This window comes from Lagopus leucura, unplaced genomic scaffold (assembly GCF_019238085.1).
Source record: "Lagopus leucura isolate 7727_CA_CO unplaced genomic scaffold, USGS_WTPT01 Super-Scaffold_100004, whole genome shotgun sequence".
In the NCBI taxonomy this organism is placed as follows: domain Eukaryota; kingdom Metazoa; phylum Chordata; class Aves; order Galliformes; family Phasianidae; genus Lagopus; species Lagopus leucura.
This window is the reverse complement of record NW_024962264.1, coordinates 449,683-476,502: the sequence shown is the minus strand read 5'-3', so window position 1 is coordinate 476,502 and position 26,820 is coordinate 449,683. Positions and strand designations below refer to the sequence as shown.

The 26,820-nt window shown below is 40.5% G+C and overlaps 1 protein-coding gene across 1 annotated transcript in view; it reads left to right on the top strand.

Annotated features, from left to right (window-relative positions):
- Positions 1-26,820, top strand: part of DCHS2 (dachsous cadherin-related 2) — an 87,690-nt gene that overhangs the window by 15,006 nt on the left and 45,864 nt on the right. The window contains 2 exon segments of the mRNA XM_042870506.1: positions 12,893-13,084; positions 20,372-20,603. Of these exon segments, the coding sequence (XP_042726440.1) occupies positions 12,893-13,084; positions 20,372-20,603 (424 nt within the window).

Here is a 26,820-nt window from a genome sequence, read left to right as displayed (position 1 = left end):
TCATCAGCATGGATAGTTTTGGGCTTTTGTGGGAACCAAGTCTATGTTAAAGAAATACTTGTGGGTTTCCCACAGAATTCGTAAAGTCTCATTATGCTTGTTTACATGAAAGGATCCAAAAACAGTTGTTCGCATGACATGTCTGGTTGCACGCAAAATGCTGTGTGACCTTTAAAGTTTGATAAAAGCAGTGTGTAATTGTGGGCAGGTTAGCCCAACAAACAAAATATTAATAGATGCTTTACTGAGTGATTAAGGCCTGACAAAGGGGGGAAGAATATATTTGATTAGGTAATACTCTGCAAAAGAAATTAAGGACCAAGACCTAAATAGTAGTGCAGATTTAAGACTAAGTAGATTCTAATGTTCAGTTAGAAGAAAGGGCTTATATCAACTATATACTAGCTCAAAATCAATTCAACATTTGTAACTTTATGTCTACTTTGTAGCTGTGTTTGTATGTTTAAGCATATTAATGTGAGACAGCTGCTGGTGCTTTGTACAGAGATTAAGTCCACATGATGAGCCTTTCTTCTATGCAGTGGATTTAGTGCTATTCATACTTAGAAGTGCTGCAGCAAAATGCTGTTCCACCCCAGAACTGCCTTGTTTGTAAACGAATGACATAACACTACAGGCCTTTCTTATTTCTGCATTATGATGTCAATACCTGATACTCATTTATTTTCTCCACCTTTGGGAGAAATACCTGACATTATTGGTTCCGACACAGGTATCAGGTGAATACATGCCAGCATGGCTTTGTTCACATTTATCGCTGATACCTTTGCTATGGAATGCTGCCACTTTCTAGACTGAGCGTCAAATGAGCCTTGTTAAGGCAGAGACTGTGCATTTCTTTCTCTTTGAATACCGATGGTCATGACATTATAAAGTTAACGATTGCTCTTCCAAAATTCCCCAAGCTATTGCTAGCAAATTAAAAAAAAAAACAACAGTGCAATTTTCTGTAAGAGGAAAGATTATTAAAAATGGTGGAGCAGACTATTGCAGAGTTTAATACAGAATTTGAAGCAAGCGTGTTTTTCTTTCATTCATTTCATAATAAATGACAAGGCTGCTTTTGAAAACTATAGTTTGAGAATTTTTCTTCATGCTGGATCACATTGCGGGCTTTTCTTCTGTCTGCAGCCTACCTGAATAATTTTTTAGGTTTCTCTGGGAAACTGTATAAGAAATTAAAAAATATTTTTGAGAAAGTTTTTTTTTTTCCTACTTTCCATAGTTTCTCATTCTAGATTTTGTTCTGAAAACAAAAAGTGTTATTTTAGCTTCTTAGCTATGGCTTTCCAGGCCAAGTACAGTACGGTGTGCATGCTGTGAATGTGTAATGACATAGGAGTGTGAACCACTGGTGACCAATTTGCACTGCTGCTCTTAAGATGAGGCCACGGAGCATCCTCTCCGTTATTCCCAGTGAGAAGAATACTCAGTCCATCAGAATAGTCAGGCAGACTGGAATGGAGTCCAGTGTTGAGAGACGGTTCTTCTGCTGGAACGGCATCAGCAGCTGTTCTGGCTGTGATAATGTACAACACACAGTGCTTCGGGAGCTCTGGGTTTGTCAGGTGGTTCTTAAATGTCTGTGTGCCTGCAGAGCACTGATGCTGTCACTGGACTTACACAGTCGATATGGCAAACCTTTTCACTTCCAGTGGTGTGACTAACTGTGGAGAAATATTGTGTGGTATTTTGTAAATGCTTTCCATGCTTACTGATCTTTTGGAGCATACTGTTTGGCAGCATTATGAATCTTAGTGGCACGCTGAACATGGTGGCTAAGTGGAGATCATTTTTGCTTCCTGTCACAAAAACTTATCTGCACAACACAATGAAATGCACAGATTTCTCTAATTCTGAAGCTGGTGGAGAAGATAAGCTTCATTTACTTTGTGCTAGCGCAGGTCTTTCCCACCAAAGCACTTCACTCTCAACATAACTTATCCTTCAATAAGTTTCTGATACATCTTTTTGGCACCTCATATGAAAGATCACATTTAAAAATTTGTTGTTCAGCTAACTGCTTTTTGCCTGTTATGATTGTTCTCCTCTCTTTTCATTCCTAGTTCTCATTTTTCTGCAAAGTTCTGTGCTTTGATACTAAATGTATATATTCATATTGGGACTGACTTTCAAATTTTTTTTTTATTTTATGTTTTTGAGCTAGGACATTGGATATCCTCCAGCTGTGCATGCCTCCTCCCCAAGTTATTTCTTAGCCGAAGGGAATTTGAGATGCACATGTATCATGCTTGCTTTAGGCACCATGTGCTTTTTCCATTATTCACTACTGTCAATTCATATTCTTCGGCCTTTCTGTCAGTTGATTTCAGTCCTGCCCTGCGCTCCATTACTGCATCCTATCTTTAGATCTGCACTCTGGATGCTTCTGGTGTTTCAGTAAGTGCAGTATTTCCAAATTGGAAACGTCTGCCAATTAACCAAGTTCTATACGTCATGATGCAGTGAATGTAAGTGGCAGAAGTTGTGGAAATAGGCCGTCACAGCGTCTGCTGATGCCAGCTCCCATGAAGATAAATATTGGAAGTGCCTGGGCTGTCTTGATCACCTCATTCGTAGCCTCTAGCTGCAATGCAAGGACAGTACTGTAACTTCTGAGGTCCAGGAGCCTCTCCAACACTGGTGCTACCAGCAGAGAGGTGGCTGAAGTCTCCTCCCTTTCTGTTGTCTCAGCATCAATTTGAAAATATTCACCTCCTGTGGAGAGAAAAAGTATCTATGTGCATGCTTTGTTAAAGGTACCTGCTTTACATGCCTGATTATACATCATCTGCAATGGTTGATATGAGACATCATAGCAGGGTTGATATGAGTAGTTTACGGAAGATATTAGGAGATTTTTCTTAATGTTGTCAAACAACATAACACAGTTCATGAAAAAGAAAAGGCATAATTTAAAAAATGATAAAATGAAATCCTTCCTGAGTAGAAAACGTCTTGACATGGCACATCTTCGGAAATGGTTTAACATGTTTGGAGAAAGATTGGATGTTTGCATGCAGTGCAAGAAAAGGCACTTCAGAACTTTGGGGAAGAGGAAAGACCAGAGCTTTAACTCAAATATATGTTGAATCCTTCAGTGGGAAGGAGAAGGAAGATGAAGTGAGTAGTTATCAGCAATAGGTTGTTGGTTTTTTTTTTTTTTTTTGCATTTTAACTCCTAAAGATGTGGTGCTAGACATTGTCCAGGAAGTTTTGAATCTTTATAATTCCCCTTCAACAGGCTGTAATTTCATTTAAGAAAGAGGGGAGCAGGAAAAAAAATGAGGTTATAATGAGGCAGGACAAACGAGAACAGCAATCTCCAATTGCATGCACTGGAAGAAGATCTTGAGAATGAAATGCATAAGGGTATTTACAAGTGAGCTGGAAAACTGCAGTCAAACGTGGAAGGAGCTGCAGCCTGGATCTCCCTCTCTGCACTGCGTGCTCTCCAGTGTCTCTTGTGTGGCTGAAGCAGAATAGTCCTGCTGTGAAAGCTTAGCTGCTGCGATTCCTGCTTGTGTCGTTCAACAGGAGCCAGGTCTCTGTAAGAAACTTGTTTTACAAGGTTGGTGAGAAGACTGTAGCTGCATGCCTGCTGTGTAGTTGCTGGCAAGAGGCAGCTGCCACCCTCTGTGGGGCCATAGGAAGAATGGAAAACCTGTGTTAGGGATAACAAGACATTGTGAGGTTGGGAGAAACAATCTGTTTTGGGACTAGATGGTGAGAAGTTCCGATGCAAGCAGCTGAGATTAATGAGAGTTGTGGAAAGGTACCAGTACTGCTCATGAGCGATTGAGAACAAAATCTCATTATTCGGCAATTCCCTGTTCTGTATTATAACGTGCTTTTTGGTATTCTCTAGAAAATGCAGCAATGTTAACAGCAATGTGAATTGAAGAGCTACAAATTTAACATGCAGATGTCACAAAACTACAGGGATCCTTTTGGCTTAGTAATATCCAGTCTACTTATAGTCCAAATACCATCCTGCAAATGGTCTCATCCATTAATCTGAGCAAAAATGTGGTGAGAAAATAGAGAAAAAAGATGTTACTTAGTGACTTAGTATTAGCAACGTGCTGTCTGAATATCCAGGGAGGCTTCAGTCCTCTCTAGACATACATATACAGATTCTGCTTGCCCCAGTTGGACATGTCTCCAGTCCTCAGAACGCAGCATCTCCTTTTCCTGAGAGAGAGCAGATGACTTGAGAAAAGTCTGGAGCTGAGCAATCAGATGTAGCCATCTTGGTTTGATAATCTCCCATTTCAAAACAATTCTGCTGCACAGGAAGTACAGGGACTGTGCAGGGCTCCACTGTGTTGTTTGTGGGAGACCTCCTTATCAGAGTGAGGAAAACGAAAAGGGATGCTTCCATCTGTGTAAATGATGTGGCCAAGTTATACCCTGTCAGACTTTTTCTTTTCCTTCCTGGAGCTTTACAGATCTGTTGCATTCATTCATTAAAATATGCCGTTGGTGTGCAGTGTGCCCTCTTTAGATGTGATGCCATAAAACAGAGCTGCGTTCTGTGCCTGTAGGCATGCGTGAACTACTCCCACAATGATGATCCTTTTGTTCTGTGGTGTGTCTTGGCTCAACTGGCTGTTCTATTTAAAAACTCTCCCTTTATGCAGGAAAAACTTGTTGGTGAACAGTAATGGGACAGGATCCACTTCTGCAGCAGGTTTATTGACTACAACATTTGTCATTCTCTTCCCATTCTTGATTTGACCCTGCTAGCTGGCTCTGTACTGTTCTGGGCTGGAAGATTCTGTAATTTGGGTTTTCTCAGCTGTGGGGTGGATATGGCCCAGCAGAATAGCTGTTTCAGCCCATGGAGTCACTTCAGTTCCTATGGGACCCTTTTCAGTTCCTGGGTCCCGTCTGATGAAGGTGTGTTCTGTTGTGGTTTTTAGATGAAAAAGATTAAATCTGTTTGCAGTAGGGCACCATCCAGCTGCATATCCTGGCTTGTATGCATTGTGTCTGTCACATAAACGGAGTTGCGTATTAACAGAGAGGGACCACAGCAGAGGAAAAGCTGGTGCACCCCACAATATCATGCAGACATCCAGCTAGCCTGTGGCCAGCATACACCTGGTGTGCAAAGGGGGTTCACGTACTTCTGACCCTGTAATTCTGAGACAGGATAGTTAACCACCTGGATGTTCTATGCTCATCTAAAGATCTGTGGCTTATGGAAGGGTGTGTTATGCACAGTCATGTTCATTCATCATACGTGAGGTTTGTTTGGCACGAGGACTATCAAGTAAATTTTATTAGTTGTTCATTGAATGGAGTTCTCCTTGAGCAGAGTTTCCACTCGAGCAAAATTCTCATTAAACTAATCAGGATTTGTAGTTTGGGAGCAGGAAGTAATTTATGGTAAGCTCTGTTTTAGACATGAGCGTGTTTAAGAGCTTTACTTTTAGATTAGTTTGTGCAAAGTATAAAGTGGCAGCTTTGTGATACTTCTTGTTGTTTGAACGTCATGGGTTGTCATGATGTCCTTTACCCTTTTGGGTGGTGCTCTGCTTCCTCCACGTACTCAAAAACTGGGCCATCTGAATTGTTTGTAAAACATACCTGGCTTAAGGAAATTACTGGTTTAGTTATGCACATGTACTGCACGCAGTTTTTAATTTTAAAATAATTTTTTTAAAAAGCTTCTTTTTTGTTAGACAGTATGCTCTGTTTTGTTTGGTGTTATGCTCTTCAGGTTAAGGTTTTGCCTATTTGTTGCCTTTTGATTTTTCTGAATTGCTTATGGTTCTGCTTTTTGGTCAAGTGTCTAAACTGCCTGAGAGCTGTATAGAGCAAAAAACAGCTGGGGACAGACATGGAACATTGGAGTAATGGGGAAAAAATGGTGTGTATGTGAAAAAAGGGAAGGGGGGGAGATTTCTCTCCAGTTTGTTAAAGGCTTCATTTCTGCACCAATTATTAGAATATATGTAGATCCCTTGCCAATTTTAATGTTTGCAATGAACAGAGTATGAAAATATTTTAAAGTGCTATGAATACATTACTCAAGCTGTGAGTTTGGCCGTGTTTTCAATTTTCCATAAAAGCAGAAATGAACTAAGAGAACTCTCATCTTCTTACTTGAAGAGATTTGAATTGGCTATAATTTATAAGGCTACAGTTACACAAAATACATGCTTTCGTTGGGAGAGAGACTGTTGTTTTTAATGGTTAGGGCATGGATGTTGCAGGGAGCTGGTGAAAGCAGTGCAGGCCATGCTTCTCAGCGCCAGGCTGCGGCGCTCACTGATGACTCAGATATTATTAGCAGTGTTATTTTGCTCATAAACATGTATTCACTAGGAAAGAGGGCTTGGAAGGCTTTGCATATTTGTTAAAATTTGGCAGACCCTTTAAACAAGCAGTTAGAGTGACAGAAATATTGGCTACCTGTGCTGATGTGTCCAGAAAAGCCCGTCACAAAGTGCTGGAGAGCCTCTCCATACTATTGAAAACAAAATGAGAAGAAAGGCTCAGAGCACTGTTAAGCTACTCTCGTACCATCAGCTACAGTCACTGCTAAACCTAATTTTTAATGGATGGGAACAGAATACATGTTTTTCAAGGGTATATGCATGAGAATAAGAAGTCAATTGAATTCCTTGTTGCCTATGACTGAGGTATCAAGGGTGTTGGAACTTGGTGATCCTTGGCATCCTTTCCAACCCAAGCCATACAATGATTCTAAGAAGCATGGGGTAGAAGAGAGCCTGCCACTAGTTCAAGAAATACATAACCTTGAACCACAGGTCAAAGGCTGATGCTGTGAGGAGCATAAAGGGGAGCTTGCACAGCACTGATCAACTTTATTTTTAAAGAAGAGTTCCTTCCTGATTTACAGGAAGATGATTGATTTCCTGCTGCAGCAAACCTGCAAGTCCAGTGCATGGCATAGTTGTGTTGCAAGTGTGGGAGGCAGCTGGCACTAAATAGACCCTTTCTGAGACCCTTTCTGGGCTCATTGAAGCATTACGTTTCCTGAGAGGACCTTCTACAATGCTTTCTTTTTTTTTTTTTTTTGTTCAGAAATGATACATTGAGGTTGGCTTCTCCTGTGTGTCTGCCATGCTACCCTTGCTTCTACGCTAAGCTATCACATTCACCTAACAAATGCAGCAATTTTTAAGTGGTGATATAGGCAGTCTGCACTTGGTGTTTATTGACTATAAAGGTGCAATAACAAAGCCTTCTTCTCTGACAGCAAAATCAATTTGAGACATTTTTACTCACTGATCCTTCCAAGTGAGAGTGGAACTAAGCACAGAATTTTTTAGCTAATCTGACTAAGTGCAAATACATCCCAAGGACCCTTATTTCATTTTATGTATCTTTTAGTGGAGAAGTTAAGCTCTGTTCTTAGTGATCTTGTTCACAAGGTGGCTTCATGAGTAGTTGTATCAGCCTCGCCAGGAGTGTTTGTTGAGCACTGTGGTTTGTAGGCAGGAATTAGCAGCTCAGTTTGAGGGTTTGGAAAACATATATAACCATGGTATTTCAGCCTGTGCTAAGGCCGTGCTATTGCTGGAAGAGTTTTCAATCTACTTCCTGCCACTCTCCCATCTTGTGCCGTGGGGTCAGCTGAATCAAGCTGAGCTGAAATCTACTGTTGCAACAAGAAGCTTTAATGACTGGCTTCCACTGGGCCACCTGCTGAAGGCAGACCTGGGTGTCCCAGAGGAAGGAGTGGAAAGGGCTGCTTATCCACATCTGCTGTTCTTCTTTCACTCCTTTGTAGCATCCTCCTCCAATTTCTCCGTTACAGATACCAGCAAAGTCTAAAGATCATTTTATCACCAGTGTTCTGCTTTAAGGTCACACACCTGCTCTGCATTCAGGATATGTACTTTGGCCATTTAGGCTCAATAAGCTAGACTGCCACATGGCAGCTTTGTAAGTACAGTAATTACGTTAATTGATTTAAGATGAAAAAATGAATTATTATTAATTTTAATTAATGTAATAATACATGTTACCTACAAAATTAACCAAATTATCATTCACAGGATGGAACTGTAATGGGAAGAACATCTCAAACAAGAAGATAGTTCTTCTCAATTAGTTCTTCTTTCCAAACCATCCTGTTAAATGTAATGTTAAAATAAATCCCACCCCCAGAAATTAAAATGTGGTCCGGTTTGAGATCATCAAAATGTGGTCTGTACAAAATATTTCTTGGTGACATATTGCAGATTATTAAAGATATTATTCATAGCTCCTTGGTTTGCTCAATTAGCACAGAGGAGGGAAACTTGTGCTCTGCCGTTGCTTGACAAACTTGGAGTTTGCCGTTGCTTCTTAAACTTGGAGCTCTAAACTTGCTAAAGTTAATGAAAAATGGATTTATACTTATGCTCTGAACTGTGCATAGCAAAGGTTTAGCAGGCTATACGATGTAAAACTGCAGCATGGCATCTGAGTATGAATGGGCTGAGTTGCTTTTTTAACTGAACAGTAGGAGTCGTCTTCAATTAAATAAGGTTTTAGTCCTGGTAATATCTGCTACTTGCAGTGACAACTGGTTTTCCATCATCAAAATATGCTGTCTTTTCACTTCTGTTCTTCTAGCATATATGGCAGTATAAATAAATGATAGAAATCCAGGCTGTGTTTGCACAGTGTGGAGGGTTGTCTAGACCAAACAGACCAAGTAGATGCTTGACCTGTTAGCAGATGGCCTTGGTGCTGGACCCTATGCTTCATAATCCCAAAATACGTTTTCTAACCACCACGCTAACATGTAGTGAGTAGGCGTTAGCAGCACTACAGCTTACTGTGAAGCCATGTATTGACAACTGATCACACTGCACATTGTTTGAGGACAGGCTGACAGTTCCTCTTCTTAAAGTCAAGGTTCATGCCTTTAGAACTTAAGCAAGTAGATAGGATGTTTTATTCTTGTATCTGTATGTTAAGCCTGCCATTCTGGTGGGAGGGGGGAAGGGAGGGGTGAGCGGTGATCAAACATGTTGAAACAGATTATAAAAAAAACATAAGTATTTGTTAAAACTCTTCTTGAGCTTAATGTTGGCATTAGCACCCACACTGCCTCAGGTAGCTAAGAGATAAAGATCACTAATTATAGGGCAGATTGGCCTGTAAGTAAGAGCACTGGATTAAAGACATCCAATTAGCCAACTGGCCAGAGGAGCTGAATGCTCTTTGTGGTGGAAGATTACGGACCTCCAGAGGATGTTTCTGGCAGCTCATGTGCTAATCTCACAGGTATGATTATGTCTGAAGGACTACTAAAGAAGGACAATTATTAGTAAATAATCTTTATTTCTGCAGCCTCATTTCACTGAAAGCACACTTTGAAATTGTAGTGTGGTGAATGCTTACAAAATACTGGTGGTCTGTCATCCTGGTGGTTTTTGGGTTGTACTGCAGTATTAGCTGGGCAAGGGGCAGACATTGGGCATTGCTCCATCACAGTGAACACATCTGATGTCCTTTCATCAGAAGAATGTAGGAGTTCTGGTTGGTGACCCTGGATATCTGTAGAACAGGACTATTAATACTACTCACCAGCAGCATAGCTGTGTAGTTGAATTACTTCCTTTCACATTCCTGGTAGTTTCCCTATGTCTGGATCCATCTTACATTTGGATGAGTATGCTGGAATACTGAATATGTGCCCCGAGTTTTTGGTCTGCACAGTTGAGGTAATCAGATTGCATTCTGTGGTGTAATTTGGCATACAGAAGTCATTTCTCCCATTTTGCACACAACTTAAAATATCTGTTCTTCTTTTCAAAATACGTTCAGTTGATATTAAACATATTTAACGCTGCAGGAAAGAAAGTGAAGATATCTAAATCAAAGGCAGGGACCTTTTTTGTTAAACTGTTGAAACAGTTAAATATATGTTTGAGAATGTCAAAGTAATGGAAATGAGATGAAAAATGAAAATGGTGACTTTTCTCTCAAAATCAAATAGCGCTCAAAGTAATCTGGACTTTTGGAGCAGGTATAATTCTCTGTAATCTTGTTACTCATGTATTGATGACACCATTCCATGCCCTTAATGCCCATTTCATGCCCACGTGGAGGCAGATTGCTTTGTGTGGTGAGTTATTATTGTCACAATGAAGGGAGGGGAACCAGCTCAGGTTCTGCTAAGTATTTGCTTTCTGTTAGCTGTAAAATCTCTCCTTCTTTAGTGTAATAATGAAAAAAGATGTTTCTGTTCCCATCTGCTTGAACACATTGCCAGCATTTTTCCTTCGTTCAGACTTCCATACCTACTGAAGGATTGGAGTGTACATTTACGTGAGGTTGATGCCATTGAAGCACACAGTGCTTCCCTCTATTTTTTTCTCTGAGATCAGGGCTTCTTTCCATAGGCAAATATGGAAATAGGTCATTTCTGCTCTTCCAACACTGTCTCTTAGCTGGTCATATAAAGAAACAGATTATTTTTCTTTGTTTATCTTACATGCTTTAGCACCTACTGGTTCCCACCATTTATTCCACCCATGTGCTAGTCTGTCTGAGCATCGCATCGACTGATCAGCTTTTTGATTGTTCGCTGCAGCATTTCTCTAGGTCTCCCTTTCCCTCCTCTTCAGAGGATGTCTGCCTTCTAACCATTTATTTCTTTATTGGTAGTGGCAAAAGAAACTTCTTTTTTCCCCTTTGACAGATTTGCAGACTAAACAGTCCGCAAATGGAGTGAAGTATGTAGACTACAGAAAGCATGACTGACTGGAGAAGAGCAGCCAGCAGCTATCCGTGCCGTGGCTGTGGTTGGCTTTTAAAAGTGTTCTGTGGGAAATGCTTCGTCCTGCATTTCCATATTCCCAATCTACATTCCTTAACTACACGCATCTTCAGTTTAGCACACTGAAAATGTATTTAGCTAGGGAATATGAAGGGCCCCCGAGCTTCATCCTCCCCTGCTTCCTTTTCTCCCACTATCATATTCAGCCTGACCGTCAGGGATCTGAAGTTACAGCTCCATGCTGGTTGCCTCCCCCATCCTTACGGCCCATAAATCCCTTCAGCTCTATCACCTCTGTGCTATTGCCAACGGAATGCTCCTGATCAATGCACTGTGAAAATTCTTGCTGCTGCCTTAATTTCCTCTCATTTGGACTGCTGTAACTCACAGCTCCTGAGCACTTTGCTGCTGTAATGCCCTGTAGGAATGGTAGTGGTGCACCTAGTTACTGCCTGGAGCACCTGTTACACCCTGCCTCATGACCACCGCATGCTTCCAATTCTAAAATGTGTGGATTCTTCAGCTGCATTGAAAAACTTAAACCTGCTTGAATTTTTTCACTGGGTTCCTTTGAAATGATGCTACACTGGTAACAGCTAATTGCTCCCCAAACCCCAGGTGTTTCAGTGCCGTCAACCTCTACTGTGTTACTGTAAATTCTTTCTTTCGTTTCTAATTCCAGATTTGTTTCTCTTCAGATCAAAGGTTCTGTGGGCACATCTGCAGAGTGACTTAAAAAAAAATACTATTAGGTGGGCGGAATTTGAATGGATTCTGAGGATTTGGACAGAGTGTAAGATTGTATTTTTATAAATGCCACTTAATTCTGCTGCCTGAGTCATACACGATTAATGTTACTGCAGGTGACCACAATTAGACCTTCAAATCTGCAATGCTTTGAGCTGAAGCGTTTTGATTTAAATTCATCACTCTTGATTCTTTCACATGTACTGCTAAAATCTAAGAACTGCAGAGTTTAACAGAAGGAAAGCAAGTTACTGAACTTGTCATGGGCTACATGGGCTACACTTCCAGCAATGCCCTTTGCACACCTGTAGTTACTCACCCACACTCAGTTGCAGACACAAGTAGCATCATTTACATGGAACCTTTCAGTATTGGCATTAGATTTTAGGCGCAATAAGTAAGTTGAACTAATCTTTTCCTAAGAGCCAAGTGTTACTGCTCCATAGCATCAGAGTGGCTGAGCACCGAGGGCATGCTTAAGCTACTATTTCTTTCTTTTTTTTTTTTTCTTTTAACATTAATTTGACACAGGAAAAAAAAAAAAACAACAAAAAATCAACCCAACAAACTTATTGCTAGGAATAGCTGCTGGCATGTCTTACTGGCTTCTGTCAGAGGTACGTTTAAAGTCGTGCCAGGTGTTCAATGGGTTGGGGTGGGCAGACACTCTTGCACTTCTTGGTCAACTTGCCCAAGTTTCACTCTCAGGCCTGGTAATAATAACGTCTCTAAAGCCCTGTTAAGTTCTTCAGGTGTTGCACTTGCACAGATAGGCAGGGGGAAAATAGGATTTTTCTTCAGAGGAGTAGAAGAAAATGAAGCCAAATGAGGAGAAATCCACCAAGTATATTTTCAAGTGGGGCAAATTAATGCACTATAAATACAGGCTATTTTAACATGTACTGAATTAGGATGGGGGGAATCTTCCAGAAAAATATGTTCGGCAAGGATGTCCTGCATCCCACCTCCCTGATGTGTTGCAATGTAGTTTCTGTGGGGCTGGTAAAAACATGAAGGAGAAAGAGGCTGAAGTTACGGCCTACTGATGTGGCTTAACGTGCATAGCTTTTCCAGTTGCAAGGTGTTCATGTGATTGAGATAATTATCAGTAAATGAATAAGGATGTTACAAACAGGTTGCAATCGCTCTGCGCTTGTTGCAAGAATTACAGTCAGTATCCAAGTTGCTGTCTTGTAAAATGCACACAGATAGCTCAAGGTGTCCTTGCATTCATTGGCTGAATCCACATTTTCTTCACTTGCTTTCATGATACAAGGGGCATATTTAAAGTATCTGAATTTTAGAGATTGAGTAGTAGTTTCACTTCCTGTTGTTCCTGTTCACTTCATTGCTCCTGTTGTTTCCCTGCAGGTCACGGCAACAGATGCAGATGCTGACAAGTTTGGTGAAGTTGAGTATTTTCTTTATGATGGATTCCATTATTATGAAAAATCCAAAGCTTTCCAAATCGATCCACGTACTGGTCAAATCTGTGTCTGTCAAGACATTGACAGAGAAGGAGATCAAACTACTTACGATCTATTAGTAAAAGCTACAGATGGGGTAAGTTTTGTCCTTCTGTCCTGCCAGGTTTGTGACTGCATTTGCAAATTCGGATGTGCTGTACACTATTGCAGGGGAAAGGTGTAAATGAAAATAATATGGTTTTGAATACATTATGTTACCCCTACAGAAGACGGAATGATAGTTCACAGAATGTAAATTTGACCCAAACTGATAAAATTCACTGTCAAATCCACAGTTACTCCCACATGAGTTACTTTAAATCATTTCTAGGATGTGTTAGTTCCTGCTGATTCTCCTTTCGAGGTTGATGGACTCCAGGTTACCTCTGCTTTTTGCATTCAAGGTGACTTCAGCAGTGATGAGCCAGCAACTTGTGCCAGAGCTTCATGGCAATAGTGCGTGCCAATGATTTTCCTGGTGAGAAATGGACTGGTGAGCAATGGAGATTAAGAAATTGGTCTGTTTTTTCAGAAAGCTACCTCTAGTCCAGTTCTGTTAAACTGATGGCCCTTTGCAGCTGGAGCACATTAGCTACAGTAAGCACATTCATGGAGCACCTCTGTCTTTTAGTTCCAGCATGTTCTGTGGCCTTTCAGGCCACAGACAGTGAAAACCAAAGCAAGGTACACAATGGCAGTCAGAGAATTGTCAGAAAACTATTCACGGTAACAAAAAGCATTATGAAGAAGGCCGTTTCTTCAGACTAGAAATAGGTTCAAAATAGAGAATTATTTTTGTTGGGACAGCGCCTATTTTTTTTTCCAGCAGAAGTTTATGTGCTCATTTTGGAATTTCTCTGAAATTTCTGGTTTCTGTCTTGAATTCCTTTCTAGATGATATTTGGTAGTGTACATATGTATAAACTTGAATAAAACCTTGAATAAAGCAGTCAATAATGCACTGTGTAACGTCAGAATATTATATAATTTGCTCTAGCTTATCACTTCATTTTTCTCTCATGGATCCAATACTGATTTTGTGCAAGGCCTCACATGTTTTGCAGCTGAATAATAAACATAATACAAATGGAATATCAAAATTAATCTTATACATCAGGTCTATGGGAGAGCTGAACAGCAGCACTGAAAGTCTGACAGCTTTCTCACGTGTGTTTTTGGTCTGACCCAGAAGTTTATTCTGAACATGTAGAAAGAAAGTAGGTTTACATGAAAATGATGGATGCTTTTTTAATTAAATTGTTGCTCTGGTTATAGAAAAGCAGGCAATGCGCTGAAGCTGTAAGATTATTACATTTTTTAAGATTGATCTGTAATCTGTATTCATTTGGAGACCTTGGATTTTTCAGAATTTCAGTACTGGGTAAGGGGTGCAATTTCAGATTGCTTTTGGCAGGTGGGATGTGATTGTTTAATGGGAATCCCACACTTTCTAGCTACCACTAATTGCACTCCTAAAATTTAACACCTGACACAGCCAGTTCAAATCATCTAAAATCAGCATTTGCTTTTCAAAACATCCAGTGTTACCTGAACACGTGCTGAGCCACCACCACCTCTGCAGCAGAGCTACAGTGGCAGATTTTGTTTCCTGGCATTCTGCTGCTGATGGTGGTGGATTAAACTTGTTAGGCGTGCAGTTTGAAGCAGATGCATTGACCAGGGGAGAAGTGCATACAGCCAAGTCAGAGAAGGGTGAAGCATCAGTGATTACAAAGGGGAGGGAGAGATGAAGGGGAAAGAAAATAAAAGTTAAGTAGAAAGGAGGAAAATATTTTCCAGGTGGTACACAGCTTAACTTACAGAATAGCTATCAGATTCTTCTACCTGTTAGTGCCTACTCTGTTACACGCTTTTGGAGCTTGTCATCTCTTTTATGTGCTTTTATGTGCTATTTACAAGCGGTGATGGGAGAACTGAAATTGCACGTGGGAGCCCCTGAAGAGGCAGGTGTAAAACAGATTCTGTTTAACTGGTGTTAAACAAACATCCTGTGAGACCTTGTGGGAGCTCTGCCCTGACTTGTAAGGGGACAAGGTGAGTCATAGTGCTAGCGCTAGCTTTTTCAGCAGCACTTGTTCTGGTCCCAAAGCCACTTACTTCACATATGTCCTTGGTACTCCTCTGTGAGAGACCTTTCGGGTCTTTTTGGTTGTGTCAGACAGTAAGACTGCTCCTGTAGTTGCACATAGTGCAACACAGCAGCTGCCTGTCCCTGCTCCCAGCCAACCTGCACTGCCAGCCCCAGCTGCAAACAGCTGTGTCAGGCACTCGTAGCACATCAGAGAGTCCAGCAGGCATTTTGGGAAGCTTTGAACTTTCAGTTAAAAAAAAAATCTTATGTTGATATTAACATTCCACTGCTTTTCTCCTCACCCTCCCAAAACAAACAAACAAAAACTCTGATCAAGTGGCTTTGCTTGGGAAACCTTCACAAATGTTTGAGAGGTTTAGATCAAACTTACAGTGGAAAGCCAAGTCTCAGAAAAGGAAAATAGGGAGAAAATGGGGATTCTAGTAAAAGTATTTGTGTTTTCAAGTGTGGTGTGGAGGACAAAGTCGATATGGGGGAGCAATTATTCTGATTACTAATTTTTCTTTTTGAACATACGCAAGTTACATTTGCTAAGCTACTTACGCTTGTTTTTTTGCTTGCTTTTGAAACATGACTGAACACTGTGTTTTTCCTACTTGCACTGGAATCTCCAAACTGTTACATGTGCATATTGATGTTCCATTACTCCTTCTGTGTACTCAATCTTAACATGAATTTATTGTTATACAGGAAACTTTTTTCCTTGCAGTTTTCCCCAGTAACTGAGGAAGACCTGATTATCTACATTTGCACAGGTTCCATCAGGGATGGCCAACTCCAGCAATAAGCATCTCTCTGGCTGATATGGTGCACATACCAGTCTGCCATCCCTCTTCATCACTGTGGCAAGCAGTTTCAAAACCTGCAGAGGACAGGAAGGATGCTCTTTCCCTTCTTGGTGCTCCACTGCATCCTCACAGCAGTAGATCTGCATGCATCAGTATGAGCTTGAATTGATCTAATTTCAGATGGATCCCCATGGCTCCTGCTAGCCTTTGGTGCTTCATGTGCCCATCAGCTAAATGGGGCTGCTTCTTGTGTGCCCTCCCACTGCAAGCTGGCAGCAGACACTGATGCAGCAGCTAAGAACTCCTAATTGTGCGGGTTGCAGGATATGTGTGGTACTTGGGTGACAGGGAGCAAAGCGGGCTGTGAGTGGTGTGTTGAACCTTCTACAGTGACTATGCAGCAGCTGAAAAACTTGAACATCTTGCATTCCCTATAAAAGAAACGAGAATGCTTCTTTTCATCTGTGGTTAATCAGTAGTAAGATAAGAACACATTGGGTGTATTTTCTAGTTTCTAGGTTTCTGAGTTGTTCGTCTTTCCATCTTTTTCTGGGAAACTTGTCTTTTTTAATAGCTTCAAAATCAGATTTGCTTGTAGAAAGTAAAATAAGTTTTTTAAGTACAGTTCTTTAAAGTAGATCAGTACTCAGATCTAATTGCATACACAAGTGAATCTGCTCAGTAAGGCACAAGGCGATTACCATCACATCTGTACTGCATACTCAGGGTGGTTATCTGCTGTGTTTACTCTGGATTCTGTGTGGCCTTACGTGAATGGGTGTTGTCATTTACTCCTTGCTATGAAACATTTCTCAAAATTCAGCTTAAATGCATCAAGAACGCATAAGCAAAGTGCACATCTTTGAAAAGTTACAGAGAAAAGACTGAGCTTCGTGTGTTGTGCAAAGACTGACCTTGGTGTCACAGAACACTTTGTTAAAGCTGCCCTACAGTGCTGACTGCAGTACTGTGCCAGGGTTTTCTTTCTGCACCACATATTTGATATGTAATTGCACGTAATGTCTTCAAGGTCTGTTGTGTGTAATAGGAGCTTTAATGTACCAAGGGACAAGGAAGTAAACAGCACACCCAAACAGTGAAAGGTTTTTTTAATTAACGTTTACTATTTTAAAATATTAACATTTAATAAATTTTTGCATATTTCATATGTCAATGGTTTATGGGCTGGATGTTATGATGTGGAATACTGACCAAAAATCATAAAACCATGACATAATATATGTTTTTCTTTAAAAATAATAACAAAACTACAAAAAAAGAACCCTCATGATTTCTAATTCATCATGAAATTGTGAGTGGAAATTTTATTATTAATAGAAGGTAGGAAGTTAAGGCTTCAGGCTGGCAGGCAATGCTACATTTATTTATTTATAAGAGCAAATTCAGAGTGTGTCCTGAACTCTTTAAATTTTGACTTATAGCAGGTAATGAAATTTCCTATCAACATCAAGTATGCCATTACCAAATTTTATGTTACAGCTCTTCTTTTCTGGGGGGGAGGGGTATGAGGGGGTGGTACCCAAACAGTGTTTCATTAAACACTTCACCTGCATTGAGTGCACCCTTAGTAAGTTTGCGGATGCACCAAGTTGGCTGGAAGTGTGGATCTGCCTGGGGGTAGCGAGGCCCTACAGAGGGATCTGGACAGGCTGGATGGCTGGGCTGAAGCCAATGGGATGAGGTTCAACAAGACCAAATGCCAGTTAGGTCAGTTCGTATTTACTTAGATTCTGAAGGACTTCTAAGAATGTTGAAAGTACAGTTTCTTCTGTTCCACTGTCTTTGCACATGAATAAATATTTCCTATTTTGTCCTTTTTTTTAGTAGGCCGTGCTGCCTGTGCAGATTTCACTGTCTTTTGCACTGAAGCAATTAAACACGGAGATGAGCACTCAACACTCGCAGGCAAAGCTTCTGAAGATGCTAATGCTTTTAAAATAATTGGCACTGTCTCTCCATCTTGACAGCACTGTGACTGGATGGTGACATACCATCTTTTAAGTTTAACAAAGAAAAGATTATTTTCATGTCAGAGATCCTGTGTGTCACAGCTGAGCTGGGAACAAAAATTCAACAGTATTGTTCACTGACAAAAGCATTGGAGGCTGTAGTGGAAATCCTGACAGATTCTTAAGTGTTTTACAGAGTCAACGAAAAGAAACATGGATATTCAAAACAGCACCATTTCTACTTACGAAGCTAAAGAACCTCCAAGGCAGCACAGTTACTTGTTTATTGGAAACAGCATGAAGAGTGGTACTGGCAGCTTTCTATTTTCTGACACATTTGATCCTATCCAAGAACAGAAAATATTACTCGTAGTTATTTTGCCTTGGTGAAAACTCCTTATGCCCCATCTTTATTCTGTGGGTCACAGAAATCACAGGATTCTGACGAAGAAGCAGATATAATTGTGAGCTTTTGTTGCTTGAAGCAATAGTTAAAATACTTGCATGCTTGAGAAACAGTTTAAAAATGAACAACTGTGGCTTTCTGTTTGTTTTGACAAATGTTGTTTTCTGTCAACAAAACACTTGTTTAAATCAACCTTCATATTTCAGAATACATACTTTTTGTTTGCTTTTGAGTCTATGAAGTACATCCAGAAGTTAGAAGAAGCACTTTGCTCCTTCTCAGTCAGGATGTTACTTACAAAATTTCATTTGCAGAGTAAGAACTGGGCCATAACCAGGTTAACATTGCTTTTGCCTCGTGCGAAGGATTATACTGCTGCTTCAAGAAGAGCTGTGCCTGAATCCATCATAAAATTTGGTGTGTTTTCTGAGAGATTAAGTAATAGGTTTCCAATTTGCTTCCCCCATATAGCTAGAGTGAATTGATTTCTAAAGATTTTAGTCTTCATACAGCTCTTTATGATAAATTTAAATTGGCTGAAGAGGCCATTGTTTCATGTCTGTTTAGTAATATTGAGACTTGGAAGAAGCAGTGTAACTCATTTATTGCAGTTGCATCTTTTTAGATGCTTTTTGTTCTTGACCTCACTTCTTCCTTGCCCTGTTTCCTTTATAAAGGTTTGTGATTCCTGTCATTAAGTACCTGAAAGCTGTGGAGCCACAGTCCCAAGGAATTGTCTGGTAGTGGGCTTATAACAGAGCGTGAGGTTTCCTTTTTGTGCGGGGGTTTCTTCTCATGGAGATCACAGCACTGGAGAAGCGCTCGCTCCACAGTGAAAATGAGAATCTAGGGAGAATGATAGCAGTATTTCTCCCTCAGGCTTAAGTCTGATCCTGTGGAGATAAAAAGCAAATTCCCAAAAAGTTTGGCACATAGTGCAAGCATAAGGTAACATCCAGTCGGAATTACTGGATGGTTTCTGTGATGATTAGGTTTAAAAGTGTACAGAGGTAGAATCAACAAGTGTACAGAGAAGTTAGGCTGGTCTTTAGAAAGCATACAGCTAGAAAGATTATCACATTAGAAAGGGATAACCTGAAATGAATGGAAAAGCTTACCCATATCCTGGGCTCAGAGGAAAAACTCCAAGAGGAGCAACCTCCAGAGAGAGATCCTTCCCCAGTGGCAGTCAGCCCTTAAATGGGGTCCAGGAGAGGTGAAGACAGGCTCCCCCCCTTCTGGACCCACAACTGAATTTCAGGGAGCCTTCACCTGAGCTCCCTGGCTCCCATGGCTGACTCAGGTGATCAATCAGAGGTTGAGGCTATGATTCAACAGTTCCCATACAGTATCTAACACATAGGATTAGGTTGTGGAGACATGCAATGTATTTATTTTTAAATATCACCGCTACCGTGACAGCAAAATGAAGTTTGGACTTGCTCAGCATAGCTTGTCATTTGTACTTACCAGCATGCCATCTGTGTCAGCGGTTTTGGTATGTGCCATAACACATCCGAGCACTGTGCTCCCAGCCTGACTTTGTAGCATGCAGGATCCTTCCTCCATCTATGCATCGCTGTAGTGTAAATAGTGTGTGCAAGGTGCATGTGTGTCCAGTCCTTTATGCCTACGTAATTCTTCAGGCGGGAGTGTGGCAGGTAGGACTTTGGCTGTCCAGCATTGGTCTGCTCCCAACATGTTTTTCTAATCAACACCAAAAAAGTCTTGCGTGCATTGTTGCAGTGGTCATGCTTTTAAATCTGAAAGTTTCATAGATAGAAAAAAAGCTATTAAACCCTGACTTTCGGCTCTGAAGGAATAGATGATGCATAAGATGATTTCCACATGAAATCACCAGCAGACTTTGCAGTTGCAAGAAGTTGAACTTCTGAGTGTATTGTCAGCGAGCATGCTGGAGCTGTCCTGAGCATGTAGCTGGCCTAGTGTAATATTTTGGGCTGCACATACCTTTTGTTGTTTTTAGTAGACATTTTCACTGCTCAGTAGTGTTGCAGTGTGTTCTTTACTGATCTGCTGAAGCTAGATGTGTCATTCTATTGTGTACATTTATGATACTGAAATATTTTTCTGATTTGTCTAACAGGGCGGGCTGAGTGCCCAAGCTTTTGTTCGCATTGAGATAGAAGATATTAATGATAACGAGCCTGTTTTTGAACAAACCATCTACGTGACAAGCATCAGCAGTCACACAGAACCAGGAACAGAGATCATCAATGTTGTTGCCAGAGACAGAGATTCAGGCATATATGGAGCTGTCACATATGAGCTGGTCCCAGGAGAATTTTCTTCTCTTTTCACAGTGGACCCCACTACAGGTACTGTGTATAATTCAGAAGGAATATAATTATACTTTTGTATCTTTTCCTTGAAAGTTGGTTTGGCTTTTTTTTTTGCTTGTCTTGGTTTGTTTTGTTTTTTTTTTCCCACCTGGAATCACGTAATATAGCTGGAACTTAAGTTCTCCATCAGAGGATGGGGGATTTAGGTTCAACATGAAGCTTTTGCATTCACTGGAATAAACAGGAGAACAGGAAACTACAGTATAGAACAAGCAGTTATGTCCTTTCAGTGTTTCCAGACAGAAACCCACTCATTGTTATAAGAAATAATGGCTTTTTACAATAATACTTGAATTCATGGAATCATAGAATTGCTCAGGTTGGAAAAGATCAAGTCCAACCACAACCTAGCCACATTACCCTGACTCTAACAATCCTCTGCTAGATCATATCCCTGAGCACCACATCCACATGATTTTTAAATGTATTCAGGGATGGTGACTCAACCAACTCCCTGGGGAGCCTGTTTCAGTGCCTTACAGCCCTTTCTGTAAAGGTTTTCCTGATATCCAACCTGAACTACCTTGGTGCAACTTGAGGCCATTTCCCCTCGTCCTGTCACCTGAGAGAAGAGACCAGCCCCACTCTCAATTCCTCAAATTTTTAGATATATATTTGAAAAGCAATCAAAACCCTCTCAAAATGTTTCTTCTTTAATTTCATCTCTCCATTTCTGTCCTAATCTTTCCATGCACTGTGCTACAGAATGTCTCCCATTCTTCTTGCAGTCTTAAAATATTCATCTGACTCCCTGCATAACTTGATGATTAGCTACAGAAGTGTCTTCTTCTGCCTTTTTTTTTTTCTGGTGTGACCCTTCCCCCTTCTGGTTTCCAGGAAGAAGTTCAATGAAGCTGTGACAGTGAAAGCAAGAAAGCAATTTTGGCAAAAACAAATCTAGATTAATTTTTTCTATGCCAGTTTGAATCTGGCGGATTGATTTGTTTTTCCAATGGTCATAAAGCAGCCTGTGTAGCCTGCTTTCTAATCCTACAGTAATTATCAGTGTCAGCCGGAATGAACATGAGCCGTGTATCTGTGAAGGCCCATGGATCTTTCAGAGAGCAGCTAACCAAGCTGCAGCTCCCACTGTACTGGGAACTCGCCCTTGCATACTGCTCACATACTGGATGTATCCTGATGATGTTGGCACAGGGGATTATTTTATATATATATTTTTAAGACTTCAGAGTCATCGTATTGCCTCTCGTCAGCCTGTGTTGATTGTGCTAGAAGAACTGGCTGTGCTGAAGTTCTTCCTTCTATAAAAGGGTTCTTCCTCAGATTGGGACTTTTTCAGCTTTTTTTTTTTTTCTTTTCACTTTTGGCACTTTGTGTAGGACAAATGTCATTCTTAATCAAGAAGACCATGGAAGATGCCATTACCTTGCAGATCTATCATAGTGTTTGACCAAAGGCAGACCAAGTTCAGGTGAAGTAATGCGAGATCATTACTGACATTTAATGACAAACACATTTAGGTTAGAAACACTGTTCCCAACACTGTAAAGCTTGGAATCTGTCATGGGTTTATGATTTTTGGTTATTGGTATTCCACATCGTAACATCATGTAGTGCACTGGGAGTTAAAGGGTTAATGCTCCAGTTCTGGGAACCTGTCTGGAAAAGAAGAACTATATACCCCAGGGGACTTTGTGTTCAGAGGAGGGATAAAGCCCCTGGCAAGCTCATGAGACCAGGCTCTCCTCCCTGCTGCTCAACCGAACTGCACATCTTGCCTGAGCATTAGTGTAAGGCCTTCAGTTTTCGGATACCCTCTCATTATATTTGATTTACTAGCTGCAATTCTAATTATATTCTATTGTATTGTATTATAGCGTGTTGTCTTGCATTCTGATATCTTATTTAGCAAATTAGTTTATTTCTACTCAGATTGTTGCCACTGTTATTTTTGGGGCCTGTCTCTCTTTCCCTTTATTTTCCCATTTCCAGAGGTGCAGACCCACAGGCCCCTCTGCCTCACTAGTCATAGAACCAGGCCAAATCAACCCATAAACTGGTGATGTGCTTGGTGGAGAATGCAGGCAAAAACAGATTTAAGCAGGCTCCCAGTCTCTGTCTTGAATCTTTTATGTGGTTTTTGAATGCTCATCTGTTCATGTTGATCTCCCTGAATATACTGTTCATTATTTTAATTATTTCACTGAGTATTTGTATTTATCATATTTTGAAGAAGCCTTCCCCAAAACCAGAGAGAATACTGAGTGGCAGAGAGGGTGGAGGGTCCTGGGAGAGACTTCAGAGAGATGGACATCCTTGGTGTCATGGAACTTTACTCCTAAACACCTGCAAGATCCTGAGAGATATTTGAGACAGGGATGTTGTGGCTCAGGCAGGTCTGAGGAGGCACAAATGATTTGGGGCCTGGCTAATGCTTATAGGGATGGAAAGTAAAATGAAAGTTGACTCAAGTAGAACAGAAGGAAGAGGAGGAGAAAGTAGAGGAAGCAGATACTGTAAGAGAAGAGGAGGGAAGAGGTCCAGAGGAGTGGCTCTGAGCTCTAAGGGATCCAGAGGGAGAGCTGAGGCCCCCAATAAGATCAGTCACCAATGCCTAGGAGGGTAACAGCGAGTCCTGGAAGAGTAGGAGGTGAGCAAGATATCACCATTACCACTCAGACTCTGAAAATGAATGAAATTTGAGGTCTGTAGGCTGTCTGTAGGCTCAAACGAGCCTACTGTCACCTGATTACTTTGATATTGGGACAATGTGGCCAACAGTGTGACGCTAGATAGAGAAGCTCTCCAACTGAGTAGCATTGGCAGGGACTCAGCCATTGACAGAGGTATAAGTACGTGCCAGGATGAGGCCTTCACTCTCTGGGAGTGGATGCTGTTAGCCATAAAAGAAAAGTATCCCTTCAAAGATGATCTGATGACTGATAGAAAGAAATGGGCTGACACAGAAAAAGGCATCCATTATTTGAGAGAGTACGCTGTGGTGCAAATGCTACATGACCACACATTCATTCCTGACAATCCAGACTAAGAGCGTGATCCTGAGAAAGTCAGGTGTACACCAAACATGTGGTGTACATTCACAAAGACTGCACCAGAAAGGCACGCCAGCACATAGCAGCAATGTGTGGCAGAGGGGAAAGAATACCTTTTATAAATGAACTGATCAATAAACTTCAAGACTTTGAGTTACATTCAAGCCCTCTGCGAGCTTGTTTTAGGTACTGCAAAAGTGACTGAAGAACTGGACAAAATGGAGAGCAATCAAAAAGACATAATAGACAAACTGTCTACTGTGCTTTTTGCTGATGGAACCAATGAATCCATGGCAGCATCAGATACACCTGATGGGGACCAGGATTCCCAAAACAGCCTACCGGTTCCCTCCCAGTCTGCATTATCCGACATCTCAGCTATTAAAAGAAGATGTCCTTCTGCTTGAGCGAGTGACAACAGTAAGACTATGACACATATTGCCTTTGGCATTACCTACGTGACTATGGAGAAGATATGAAGAAGTGGCACAAACAACCCACTCCACACTTCAAGCACAGATAAAAAAATTACAAGACAGATCAAGCACCATGGTGAACTTCTCCATAAAGGTGATTGCTCTAGTTGCTTCTGGACATGGCAAAAGCCTTAAGAATGACAGAGGTAACCTGTCATAGAGGGGCCTGAGCCCAGCCAGGGAGGGGAAAGGGATAATAGAGCGTACTGGGCTGTGTGGATTAGATGGCCTGGCACATCAGAACCACAGAAATATAAAGCACTGGTGCACAGTGCACTCTAATGCCCTCAAATCACCAAGGGACAAGATCAATTTGTATTTCTGGGGTGACTGCAGATTCCCAAGAGCTGAATATCTTGGAGGCTGACATAAGCCTCACTAGTAAAGACTAGCAAAAGCAACCCATAAATCATTGGCAGAATCTAATTGCACTTAATCAGATCTCCTGGGTAATTCAAGAGGTCAGACTGCATATAATCAACGGATATTAAAATGTTACAATCACAAAATAAACAAGAGAGTTAGGCAAAGTAGATTATGATAACAAAAGAGAATAAATGGAAGGCTTACCCTTAGTTGGGCTCACCACAAAACACAAGAAGGAGGGATCTCCAGACGAGATCCTTCCCCACTGGTAGCTCTTAAATAGGTCTAAATTGCCTTCACCTGTGCTCCTCTGGCTGACTCATGGCCCACCTCAGGTGATCAATCAGAGGTTCAAGCTGTGACTCAGTAGTTCCCATACACGCTGTGTTTTGTTTTCACTTATTAATACTAGTGGCATGTGTGATTTCATGTTTTCTATTTATGTTCTTGCTAGTGTACCTACAACAGTGCTTATTATTTTAGACTGTTGGCAATGTGTAGACAGAATGAACCTAAAAATTGCCAATTTGCTACTCAGGAGTTTTTGCAGTCTTTGTGGGTTAAATAGCTGCAAAAGCTGTTTGATGTTCAGAATGACTAAATGGCTCGTTATGGTGCAGAGATTTCAGTTATTCCTCCTCACTTCTTAGGATGTTGATTTTTTCTAGTTTTTGTCCTTGTAAACTTTCTCTGTACACTTACAGAGGTTGCATACAAGATTATGTGAGCATCTTTAGATTATCTACTTATGTGGATGGCATTCTGTAAATGGCAGATGTTGTCCGAATATGACTGGAACAGCAGTTCTTCAGCACTCTGATTGCCAAACCTATCAGCTGAACACAACACTATTGTTTTATTTATTTTCCTTTTAGTGTTATAGGACCTAAAAGGAGGCACAGCAATGGTGCTGGAGTGTTCCATGGATTTACCTTTCTGTTAAGTTTTATTCTTAAGCAGCTAGCTTTTCTCACTAGTAGAGCATTTAGAAATGGGAAGTTAAAGTCAGTGCATTCATCTTTGAGTTACTTTGTTGATTATAGCCCTGAGTGTTGCCTGTATAAATAGACAAAGGTATTTTCAGTGTTATGAGATGTAAATTAATTACTAGTGAACAGTTTGTCACATTACACTATGATATATGAAAATCATGTGCAAGATGAAGCTGTTGGAGTGCTGCATTAGAATACTCACTGAAGATTCACTTTTTTCCACAAATCCCTGTTCATTTTTAGAAGAGAGATGGGTAAATTAATAAAATAGAAACTGTAACCTCTTCAATGGCTGATTTATGGCTGTCACTTTGTTAAAGCAATTATATAGGCCTATCAGGAAAGTCTTTTGGTTTGCATAGTGAACTGTGTTCACAAGACTGGCATCACACTAGCTGGTTAACCACTTGCTGTATTTATCAGTGACACTTTTGGTTCATAGAAGTTGAGGTCAGGCCACATCCAAGCTGTTTGAAGGGGTTCCATCTTTTGTTTCGAGCACTGTGATGTGGATGCCGTATAATTCAGTGGAAGAGGGAAGGAGGAGCTTTTTATTGGTCAGACAGGTGTTTGGTTAAAAGGTTCTTTGAATTCTAATTCAGCATAATAGCATATTTTAGTATGCATATGCACAATAGCATATTTTAGTAATAGCACTTTTTTTTTTACTGGATTCTGTATTTATTGTTTGTGACACACTTTTGTATTCTTGTAAATAATGTATTGTGTTTTCTTTTGAGAAAAAATTGAAGCAGTATTTTTCACTTGGTTGATGATAGACTGTCCACAGGAAAATAAAACATTTTAAGAAATGGATAGCTAGAAAAATGTGTGGCTGAAGAACTGCTGACTGGTTCCTTCACTAGATCATGAATTATTATCATTTATTTCTTGTGGTGTTGTAAAGAACATCTTGGCTTCATTTATTTCCTTTTCTAGGTAGCTGATCTGTAAGTGGTCTATGAACACCACTTGTGAACTGATTGTCAGAGCAAGTTAAACAGCATTCCTGGCTAAGAAAATATCTGAATTATGCTTGTTTGTTTTCCCTGTTGTTACCTAATAAGCTGAAAGACAAGGTGTTTATATTTGTGGCTGAGTAAGTAATTAAAATTGTAAGTCACAGGATATGATCACAAGTGTGGCAGAAAACCTACACAGTACTTAAGTTAAATTAAATTTACAAACATTCATTATGTTGCAAGTGTTAATATTTTCTTTCACCCACAGGCATAATTTTTCCGTTGATCTTAGTGATAACCTTGAAAGCTGGATAAATATGGTTATCATCTCATTATCATCCTGGTTCAAAGAAGCTGCTTCAAATGAACAAAAATAATAATAG